Below are 12239 nucleotides of genomic sequence, written 5' to 3' on the forward strand. Positions count from 1 at the left end.
GAAATGGCTCCCCCTTTCCAGACGCACTGTCTCCAAAGGATCTAGTGTGTTGGGAACGATGGTGAGGTGTTTACTGCCTGGTAATGATTACTCAAGGAATAAGTGGCAGCAACTGTCACCCCAACTCAGCGATTCATGACCTCCCGTCTCCTGACCACACCCCCACTTCCTGCTGGCCTTGTGAGTGATTATGGAAATTCTGAGTCCTTCTGTGCTCGAGAAAAGTCACCCCTTCACTCGTCAGGTTATTAGAGAAACGTCTGTAAAGTGTAGCACGTGTGGTGTCTGTGTGCAGTCTGGGAGTGTTCTGTTCTCATCAGCTACAGAGTTTTCCCCATGGGTTTCAGTCCAGAACCAAGAAAAATGGCATGCACACACACACAAACACGCACACACACACACACGGACACACAAAGACACAGGCACACAGACACATAGACACACACACAGACAAACAGAAACTAACACACACACACACACACACTGTTTTCATCACTGTAATTCTAGGCATTACAGTTCTATTAAATAAAAGGAGTTGATTAAAGAGTTTGTTCCTCCAAGACATATACAGGCAGTTTCAAACCATGAAAAGTATTTGATGCTTTAATATAATTAATTAGTGTATAACATATAATTTATTGTAGATATAATTTATTATAGGTATAGCTCATTATAGATAGAGTCTGTTGTATATGGGGAGAAGGAAGTAGCAACCCACTCTAGTATTCCTGCCTGGAGAACTCCATGAACAGAGGAGCCTGGTGGGTTACAGTCCATGGGGTCGCAAAGAGTTGGACACAACATACACATTGTATATGGAGTATTTATACTATATATGTGTGTATATATATATACTTAGAGGCCTGAGAAATACCAGACTTAAACCCAGCCATACAGCGACTGCATTAAGTACGAAAATGGAGCAGAAGGCAGATTGTCTTTTTGTATTCTCGAAGGAAGACAGAACTGCATGTATTCTTTTCTTTCTCTTTACTTTGCCTCTGTCTTTATTATTCTAGACTTCTCTGCCAGCATCTTAGATTGGCCTGGTCATGACCATCCGAGCTCTGAATATAAACTGAACTACCTAAAGGAGATCAGTCCTGGGTGTTCATTGGAAGGATTGATGCTGAAGCTGAAACTCCAATACTCTGGCCACCTCATGTGAAGAGCTGACTCATTGGAAAAGACCCTGATGCTGGGAGGGATTGGGGGCAGGAGGAGAAGGGGACGACAGAGGATGAGCTGGCTGGATGGCATCACCGACTCGATGGGCATGAGTTTGAGTAAACTCCGGGGGTTGGTGATGGACGGGGAGGCCTGGCGAGCTGCAGTCTATGGAGTTGCAAAGAGTCAGACACAACTGAGCGACTGAACTGAACTGAACTGAAATGGACTGAGTCTCTTGTCTGGTCCAGTGGCATGACCATTGTGTGTTCCCACGAGGCTCCTTTGCTCCCTGTCGTTAGGCACCAATGAATGACTGTTATTTTAAAACACCCCTGATGAGTGACTGAACAGCTACAGATCACTCATCAGCTCCACTGGCAGCAAAGCCTCTGCTTCCGGGTTGGAGCTGAACCCAAATAAGACACCACATACCTGGTGCCTTGTATCCAACCTCAGTGCTCTTTCTTGAGTAGTTACTGTTCACTTATGTTGTGTGTGTATGTGTGCTCAATCAATAAATAGTGTCTGACTCTTTGAGACCCCATGGACCCCATGGCCTGCAAGGCTCCCCTGTCCACGGGAATCTCCAGGCAAGAATACTGGAGTGGGTTGCCATTCCCCTCTCCAGGGGATCATCCCAACCCAGGGAAGGGTCCCAGGTGTCCTGTGTGATCTGCCTCTGTCAGCATGTTCTAAACCAGTGCAACCACCTGGGAAACCCCTGTAACATTGCATTGTGCTAAATCCTTACCACTACCAGCAACCCCACAGCAGATGAGCACTGCTTAATCACAGAATTGAGTTGTTTTTTGATACCAGTTATGAAAGCACAGGTGCTATTTGAAATTGTCTGTCTAACCAGTCCCATCGCTTACATGACATCTGGTGGGAACCTCATATTACTGAATAAAATTAATAAAAGAGAAAGTTGCTCAGTCATGGCGGACTCTTTGCCACCCCATGGACTATACAGTCCATGAATTCTCCAGGCCAGAATATTGGAGTGGGTATACATGGCCTTCTCTGGGGTTCTTCCCAACCCAGAGATCCAACCCAGTTTTCCCGCATTGCAGGTGGATTCTTTACCAGCTGAGCCACAAGGGAAGCTCAGAGTAAATTAGAATCTGTGGTTTATTCTCTCTTCTTGCCAAGATACTTGCAGTGTTTACACCATGGTATACTCAATTTTCTACATAGTTGTATTTGCATATTTTTAGCATCTGCAAATATGGCATCTTTCTTTATGGACACATATGCGTACTAATCATTTTATTGAACAGTTTAGGAATTCAGTAACATCAGCAAGAGGAGAGGAGATTTTTGGCAGGAAAACCATGGGGCCAGAATCATGATTTCCTGGGAGAGAAGAAAGGACGATTTCAAGGAAAAGATCTCTAATCTTCATGTGGATGATTGTGACACATTAGTGATGCGATGCTTCTCATATTCTTATTTCATTTTCTTCATTAAACATGAAAAAATTTAAGATGTTGTTGAGATGATTAGGATCAACATGATGCTGGTCAGAGAATGAAAGAGAACATACAAACAGTTACTGGTGGAAGCAGTGAGAAATTCCCCTACAAGAAGACCCATTTCACAGAAGTCCCTTCATGTGACTGCCCTTGGGGTTTGCATAGAATTGCTGCTTGGTGTTTATCTAGTAAAGCTATGGTTTTCCTAGTAGTCATGTATGGGTGTGAGAGTTGGAATATAAAGAGGGTTGAGCGCTGATGTATTGAAGCTTTTCAACTGTGCTGTTGAGGAAGACTCTTGAGATTCCCTTGGATTGCAAGGATATCCAACCAGTACATCCTAATGGAAATTAGTCCTGAATATTCATTGAAAGGACTGATGCTGCAGCTGAAACTCCAATACTTTGGTCAGTTTATGCGAAGAACTGACTCATTGGAAAGGACCCTGATGCTGGGAAAGATTGAAGGTGGGAGGAGAAGGGGACGACAGAGGATGAGATGGTTGGATGGCATCACTGACTCAATGGACGTGAGTTTGAGTAAACTCTGGGAGTTGGTGATGGACAGGGAGGCCTGCCATGCTGCTGGCCATGGGGTCGCAGAGTTGGACACAACTGAGCGACTGAACTGAAGTGAAACTAGCTGTGAGCAACGTGGTATCCAGTCTTATGATGAGAGTTAGTAAGTTACATATGCACATGTCTGAGATGTAGGGGACTATGTACTGGGTTGCCTATGCTGCTTACATCTTCTGTAAAACTTTCTTACAATCATAAAGATGTGGCTGCAAGATCATTCACACTGGGATTCCCTCAGAGTTCATCATGTTTCACAGTTCAGGGCTTCACACAATCTCCTTTGTCTGCAAAACGTGTCACTCTGGGGTCTAGGCCAGCGTGAGTGTTTAGATACTTACATCCAAACATTAATGGAAGCCCTAGCCTTTGCCACTTGGCAAAGTGGATGATTTTATGATCCTATTTTTTTTTTTTAGATAAAGTTTTATTGAAACGTAGTTGATGTGCAATGCTGTGTTTGCTTCAGGGGCACAGCAGAGTGCTTTATGCATACATTTGTTATTTTTGTTTAACTGCCAAGTCGTGTCCCACTCCTGTGTTCCTATGGGACGTCTGCAGATGCCTCTGTCTTTGACATTTTCTAGGCAATGATACTGGAGTGGCTGGTCATTACCTATTGTATGACGTGCATCCCCTGCATCAGCGGGCAGATTCTTTGTACTGAGCTACCAGGGAAGCCCTCAGTGATACATATATGTAGGTAAATATGTACCTTTCTAGATTATTCTCTTTGCAGATTATTACAAGTCAGTCATATAGATTTCTGTGCTCCACAGCAGATTCTAGTTGTTTATTTTATGTTTAGCAGTATGTATCTCTTAAACCCAAACTCCCAATTCGTCCCTCCCCCCAGTTATCACTTTGGTAACCATATTCTGTCTTCTGTGTCTTGAGTCTGTTTCTGTTTCTTTAATAGTTCCTTTGTGTCATATTTAGTATTCCCCATGTAAGGGATATCATATGATATGTGCCTTTCTCTTTGTTTCTTATCGATTATCTCTGGGTCCATCCACGTTGCTGCAGGGCATTATTTCAGTCTTTGTCATGGTTGAGTAATAGCCAATTGTGTATCTAGCCCATTCTCAAAGCAGTATGCCACCGGGGGGGGGGGGGGGGGGGGGAGCCTTAAACTACTAAAGAAGACTCAGTGTTGTTAGGTGTCATGCTACTACTCACCCAACGGAGGTTCTCAGTTCTTATTTGGGACAGTGGTCTGCGAAAGAGAATGAATGAGGGCAAAAATGATCATTGATACGCCTCTACGTCAGATAATTATGTCATGACAAGCTGCATGAAAGATGCCTGAGGGAGCAGGGAATTTGAATCAAGCATCCTTGTGATGTGTTCTCATTTCTGACGCCCACTGTCCTCAGGGCTTTCTTTACCTGTATGGGCGCCATCTTCTGTATTTTCATTTGGAATGCCCCTTTCGTTGTTCATTTCCTCATACTTCTGAATATCTTCTTGACTCAAACTGTCTCCTTTGCCTGGATTTCATAGCAAACAGGGCAGAAGAGGTGTGCGTCAGAATCCTTCATTGGTTACCGAGTGTCCCCCGGCTCTTATCTGTAGTGTCCAGTGAGTCTCAGCATGACCACTTCCCTCCTCCATCACCTAAACCCTGCTCACCAGGGAATTTTCTACAGAGGTGCCCATGTGTGCATACAGGTCTTCAGATGGGTCCAAGGCAGGGTAGACTCCACATAGTTTCCATTTTCTCACGTTCCAGTTCTCACAACTACTGAGAGAACTGCAGACCATTCACCTGTGAGCTTCAGCAGCCCCGAGTCAATGCTGTCTCTAGTGGAACATCTGAGGAGGTCATGGTGGACTTAGAAACTCAGTTCTTCCCAACGCTACCTGTTCCTGTCCCCTTTGTCTACATCCTAGAACTGCGTCTCTGGGGTTTTCATGATCTCCAGTCAACGGAGTGGTTAGAGAGCAGCACTGTCTAGATGAGAATAAGTTTGAACAAACTCTGGGACAGAGTGGAAGACCAAGGAGCCTGGCATGCTGCAGTCCATGAGGTCACAGAGTCAGGCAGAACTTAGCGACTGAGCAACAATATTCACAAAATGAGGGAGAAATGATTTGAACATTCACCAAGCACTAATCTCATCACACATGGTACTGAGGGGGAAAACTCGGGCTTTGGCATCCTCAGACACCAGACACTCCCCCTACCCGGTCCCAACGTGTATTTCATATCAGAAAGGATAAAGGCACCAGGCAGTTTCCCTGTGGGATTGGCCGCGTGGCCCATGATTCACATGCCTGACCACATGCCTCTGAAGGATTCAGTATGATCCAGTGTTTTTTCCAGAGCATTAATTCAGGTGTCAGGGTTTATCTTAACAATTGTGACAAAGAATAAAGCATTTGTGATGGAGATGAATGCACTCACGATCGGGCACTGTGAGTCTGCTAATCTCAATTTGAAACCTTGGTTCACGTTGGTGTCAGAATCTGGCAGCTCCAACATGTGATATTCAACAAGAATCCCATGGCCCATCCTGGGTTATTTTTGTGCACCTCCAGGATGAGTGTATCTAATTTTTTAAAAAGCCACATAGTAAGATGGCCAGTGGATACATTTGTTCAGGTTCCTGTTAGGCAACCTTTGGGCAGCTCTGACTCACGTCACATGAAGTCTGAGTTCTCCCATGTGAGTACATGTCTGGTGCAGTGTGCCTAATAAAATGTACAATGTGTAATGTCTTCTGCTCTCAATACAAAAATACTGATAATATTAACATGACTAGTTCGCATAGAATGAGCTGCAGTACATACCGACGGCATAAGTCACTTTTGTGGTCTTCTCTCCATCAAAGTTTTGAGCATAGAATACCAACATGGTTTGTGATACGGGGATCAGTTGCACAGAATTTTTACCCATGTCTGTGACAGAGAAACATAAGTTCAAACCTCAATACAATTAACTACTTTCCTTTTCATCTGGACATCCGTTATTCTTCCCATACCTCTGATGGTGACCTTTGTCGAAATGACATTTATAGTGGGTGTGTTGTAAGAAACAGTTAAGACAGCTAGTGAACTAGGAAAGCTTTCTCCACATGACTCTCTTCTGATGATAGTAAAAACTTCCAGTCTGCTAGACTGAACAGTCTGTGAATGATAGTGAAGTTGCTTCTTGCAACTATAGTGGGTTGTGGACCTGAACCATCTCATACCAGCTCATAAGAGTTTACCGTTAAAGATGACTATTAACTTTTCAGGAATTTTGTGACCGCATTTACCAGTACATTCCTGATTACAAAGGTATTCTCTAAATTTAAGCAAATCATGTTAAAATAAAAATTAATAGATAAACTAAATTTATTTCCTAGTAGAGAGGGTGATAAAAGAGCTAGAAATGAGGCAATTGCCAAATGCTGGAGATATATTCTCTGAAGTGATTCTTATTTAGTCCCTATGGCTGCATGTCCACATTGGAAATTAAAAAACATGCAGCAGATCAAATCAGAATGCTCCATTGCACATATTCTGTTTGAAAAATCAAATATGTAGACATTTAATCACTCAATGTTACAGCATTGGTATATGGAAATTCTTTCCAGTATTGCAAACAATAGAGGTAGAAATATGTGCTAGTCTCCTTTTGTTTTCAAATTACATAAAATTATTTTGAAATTTTTCTGTTACTTCATCCCCATACATTTCTGTGGCATTTAATTTAATCAGGTTCCACTTCTTCATCAGGCCAGTAAAAACTTTTAATATTTAAAGAATCTCTTTAGTTAAAGCAATTTTGATCTTGTGAGCTTAAATAAGTGGCTTCCCTGGGGGCTCAGCTGTAAAGAATCTGCCTGTCAGTGCTGGAGATGCCTGAGATGTCCCTTTGATCCCCAGGTCAGGAATATCCCTGGAGGAGGAAATGGCAACCCCCTCCAGTATTCTTGCCAGGAATATCCCATGAACAGAAGAACCTGTAGCCTATAGTCCATGGGGTCGTTAAGAGTGAGTCAAGACTGAGCATCTGAGCACAGACACATGCATGTAAAAAAAAAAAATATTAATGGATTGTTGCAATCTTAGGTAGCTGTTTACACTTCCCCATGTCAGAGGAACATGGGGAATCTTTGTTCTGGGGCATTTCTCAGAATCCATCAATGACACCTTCCAAACTGGACCTTACACTAGTTTTCTGGTGCAGAATTAATGCCTGGAAAATTTAATGTCTTTCCCAAGCTGGCATTTGTAATGAATAGGGAAAATATACACAAGTCCAGACATCTAGTTGTCTTAGATGGGGCCAAGACCATCGATCTGAACAGGGTCCATGGTTTTGGGTTTCCTGGTGGCTCAGATGGTAACGAATCTGTGTGAAATGCAAGAGGCCTGGCTTTTGTCCTTGGGTTGGCAGGATTCCTTAGAGAAGGAAATCACTACCCACTCCTGGAGTCTCTTGGGCTGCAAGGAGATCACACTAGTCAATCCTCTAGGAAAACAACCCTGAATGTTCACTGGAAGGACTGATTCTGAAGCTGAAGCTCTAATACTTTGTGCACCTGATGGGATGAGCTGACTCATTGGAAAAGACCCTGATGAGGGAAAGATTAAGGACAGGAGGAGAAGAGGGTGACAGAGGGCGAGATGGTTGGATGACGTCACTCAATGGAGGTGAGTCTGACCAAACTCCAGGACACAGTGGAGGACAGGGAAGCCTGGCATGTTTCAGTCCGTGGGGTCACATACAATCAGACATGACTTAGTGACTCAAATTGAGGAGACACACACATTGACAAAGCTTGCCTACTCACAATCTACATGGTAAACATTTCCTTCTCCTCTCTGCGCCACTACTGTGATTAAGGTGCAGCTATCATAATTCCTGGAAAACAAACACACAAGACATTCCTTCGTCACTATCCGTTCCCCAGCGCTGGAGGTCACCCTTCCATGAACAGGGTTCACACACTCTTCTTCACTTGCATCACCCCCACCATTCAGTGCACGTTGGAGACCGAACTCCATGATAGAATTCAACAGTCTTCCCGTTTTTAGTTGGGCCAGATTGTGCTTACGTGAGAATAAAACTAATGGACAGTTTTTCACAGTTGTCAATGCATTCAAATCGACGGAAGTATGTCCTCAGTGGGCCTCCTTCCTCAATCTTCTCCTTGTTATCCGCAGCCATGTAAATGGTGTACCAGTTTCCCGTAATCTAACAAGGAAGGTCTGCATAAACATCAGTCTGGCTACATGTTTTCCACCAACACCCAGCACAATCTTTGCATTTGCGTTTACCTCGGAAGAGAAGTAAAGTCAATCTTATTAAGCAAAGTAGTGTTCCACCTCCTACCTTGCAGATTAGATGTGAAATGAAATAATGATTCACATTCAAGCAGAAAGAATAAAATTGAGAGTCTCTTGAAATAGCTAAAACAATACCATTAAAACCATGACAAATCATAACTCCCTAAATGATAGCATATTAGCTTTTATTTTTCTTACATACAGACAAATCAGATGAAAAAAACATACAAAGATCAGGAAGATAGAGTGTTGTATTATGCTCATGTAGATATGTGTATCAGAGTATGTGTGTGTATGTACACATATACATACGTACACAAGCTGGTCATCCATGTTAACAAGACTATCTTTCTCTGTCACACTCACACCAACACCTTCTTCCAGATCAGCAGAATTTGGGTACCTCTGAGGCTTCTGGCTGAGCTGGGGCTTCTTGGGCAGCACAAACCAGGCCAAGGAGAAGAGTCAGGAACACAGCCTTCATCTTGTGAGTCTATTGATTCGTCCTCTACAGAATCTGACGGTTTCCCAGTTTTGAAGTGGTTGTGAATTGTTTCTGCTGTTTATAGGACACATCTCTTGGCACAATATGTAATTACCAAATAGTGATTATTTATAAAACCTTGGTTGCATTGATGTAATCTGATATCCTGGTTGGCAGCTGAGCTTTTTTCGCAATCTGTGGTTTTTAATAAATGTATTAATTTTAAGAGAAGCATAAGTATATTTAGACATTTGGCCTTCAGTCTAGATGAGAAATCACAGCACGTATGAAATATTTCAAGCACAGTGATATGTATGTTACTTTGTATCCTCAGATTCCAAAATGGGACAAACATTCCTAGACACAGAGCCCCAACTCCTATGTTATTGATTTAGCACTGAAGCAGTCAGTTTAAGCTTCTTTTCTAAAACTAAAGATGGTATAGTCTGATGTGCTCTAGTCATTCAGTTGTGTCCGACTCTGCACCCCATGGACTGTAGCCCACCAGGGTCCTCTGTCCACGGGATTTCCCTGGCAAGACTACAGGATTGAGTTGCCATTTCTTTCTCCAAGGGATCTTCCTGACCAGGAATTGAACCCCGGTCTCCTATGTGCAGGCTGTCTCTTGTATTGCAGGCAGATTCATACCAGCTGAGCCATGAGTGAAGCCCCCGTCTGGTGTAAGGAGATTAATATGTAGCATCTGTCCCAGGAGTCGCTTACGAGGGCATTTCTCAGAGGTGTCTCTATTTTTTATTTTGCAACTGAAGTATTAGTTGATGTACAGTTAGTTCAGTGACTCAGTCATGCCAATTCTTTGCAATCCCATGGACTGCAGCACACCATGCTTCGCTGTCCATCACTGACTCCCATAGCTTGCTTAAACTCATGTCCATGGAGTTAGTGATGCCATCCAAACATCTCATCATCTGTCGTCCCCTTCTCATCCTGCCTTCAAACTTCCCCAGCATCAGGGTCTTTTGCAATGTTGATGGTGCAGTGTTATATAGTTATACATGTATGATATAGTGATTCATAATTTTTATATAGTCCATATATAGTTACAAGAGTATTGGCTTCATTGCCTATGTTTGCATTATCATCCTGTCCATTGTTTATTTTATACATAGTAGATTACACCTCTTTCTCCCCTCCTGTTACCTTACTGTAACCCCGTTCACTCTCCACAGTAGTAACCACTGGTTTCTTGTATGTATCTGTCGGTTTGCTGCTGCTGCTGCTGCTAAGTCGCTTCAGTCGTGTCCAACTCTGTGCGACCCCATAGATGGTAGCCCATCAGGCTCCCCCCTTAGTCCCTGGGATTCTCTAGGCAAAAATACTGGAGTGGGTTGCTATTTCCTTCTCCAATGCATGAAAGTGAAAAGAGAAAGTGAAGTTGGTCAGTCGTATCTGACTGTTTGTGACCCCATGGACTGCAGCCTACCAGACTCCTCCGTCCGTGGGATTTTCCAAGCAGGAGTACTGGAGTGGGTTGCCATTACCTTCTCTGAGCTGTTGGTTTGCTACTCTTTAAAAAATATTGGCCTGTTGGATTTGATTTTTAGATTTAAAATATTAGTGATATTGTACAGTACTTGTCTTTCTCGGTCCAGCTTATGTCACTTAGCCTGTACCCTCAACGTCCCTCCATGGTGCTGCAGATGGCAAAATTTCAACTGTTTATGGTTGTGTAGTATTCCATCCTGTGTGTGTGGGTACTCTATGGCTTCTTTATGTTTAGATTGTTATATATAAATTTAATGAACATTTTCAACAAGAGCAAATTCTTATTTTCTACACTACTCAAATATTCCTCCCAAGTTGACCTGTACAATTTTGTTTTACCTTGTGGATATAACCTAGTCTCACTACAGTGAGTACGATTTCTGCTTATTTGTAGCTCCTGATACTAAGATGTGTATTCTTTCAGCCTTCCTCCTGAACTATTCACGCATCAGGGAACCCAGATTAAAGAAACCATGGGCAACTGCTCTGTAAATAATACTCAGACCTTTTGCTCTCAAGAGGACACCAACTCTATGATGATCATGATAATAATAATAAAAAATATGGGTGGTTAGTGAGTAGAGATATAAAAGTATAGAAGTTGAACTGAACCTCTGTAACTGAACCGAGCAAACTCCAGGAGTTGGTGATGGACAGGGAAGCCTGGTGTGCTGCAGTCCACGGGATTGTAAAGAGTCAGACATGGCTGAGCGACTGAACTGAACTGAACTCAATAGCTGAAGTGAAAGGTGAGTTTAAAACTCATTCAGTTGAGATTCAACAAAAGTTCACATATTTGAGGTGCACGGTTGGTAAGCTTTGGATGAAGTGAGCAGTGCAGACCTTTTCTCAATCAGCATGGTGAGCTTAACTGTCAAGATCAGAACTATGCTTGGGCTCCTTGCTCATCCTTCCTTCTGCCCCTTCTCAGCCACCTCCCACCTGGTTCTGGGAGCCCACTCTTCAGTTTTCTGGCCCAGTAAGTCAGTTGACATTCCTCAGAATTTTCCGCAACTGGAATCTGTGTGTGTGTTTCTGGCTTCTTTCACTTAGCATGTTTATTTTAGTAATTGTCTAAATTTTTTCTGGACTCCATTCCTACTGACCCCTGCATTGTATTCTCTTGGGACTTCCCTGAGAGCTCAGTTGGTAAAGAATCCCCGTGAAATACAGGAGACCCTGGTTGGATTCCTGGGTCAGGAATATTCCCTGGAGAATGGACAGGCTACTCACTCCAGTATTCCTGCTGTTCCCTTGTGTCTCAGGTGGTAAAGAAACTGCCTGCAATGCAGGAGGCCTTGGTCGGATCCCTGGGTTGGGAAGATCAACTTTTGTCTTCCCTGATAGCTCAGTTGGTAAAGTAAAATCTTGCTTGGGCAAAGTGATGTCTGTGGGCTTAGTTGCTAAGTGTATCCACCTCTTTTGAAGCCCCACGGACTTGTCGCCTTTGTCCAAGGACATGCTCCTCTGTCCCTGGGATTTCCCATGGAAGAATACTGGATTGGGTGCCATTTTCCCCTCCAGGGTGTCTTCCCGATCCAAGCATGGAAGCGGCATCTGCTGCGTTGCAGATGGGTTCTTTTCTCCTGAGCCACGAAGGAAGTAGGGATATGTCCCACTTTGAACCATTCACATGTTGATGGATAATGGTTCACTGACAAGTCTTCCTAAGAAACTGAGCCATGTTATCTTCTTGGTAGACTCTTAGGAGTGGAACTCCTGGATCTCAGGATGGTCTGATGGTAGAGA

At 43.3% G+C, this 12239-nt stretch overlaps 1 protein-coding gene across 1 annotated transcript; it reads right to left on the reverse strand.

Moving 5' to 3' along the window:
* Positions 1 to 2424: 2424 nt before the first annotated feature.
* On the reverse strand, positions 2425 to 9063 carry LOC122690839 (allergen Bos d 2-like). The gene is made up of 7 exons (XM_043897826.1): positions 8904 to 9063; positions 8269 to 8408; positions 8005 to 8075; positions 6014 to 6121; positions 4609 to 4710; positions 4400 to 4436; positions 2425 to 2689 (listed from the first exon to the last, which is right to left on the reverse strand). Exons 1-6 carry the CDS (start codon positions 8982 to 8984, stop codon positions 4420 to 4422), a joined length of 519 nt encoding a protein of 172 aa, XP_043753761.1. The 5' UTR covers positions 8985 to 9063; the 3' UTR covers positions 2425 to 2689; positions 4400 to 4419.
* Positions 9064 to 12239: the final 3176 nt, after the last annotated feature.

The sequence above is a fragment of the Cervus elaphus genome, chromosome X (assembly GCF_910594005.1).
Source record: "Cervus elaphus chromosome X, mCerEla1.1, whole genome shotgun sequence".
Lineage (NCBI taxonomy): Eukaryota > Metazoa > Chordata > Mammalia > Artiodactyla > Cervidae > Cervus > Cervus elaphus.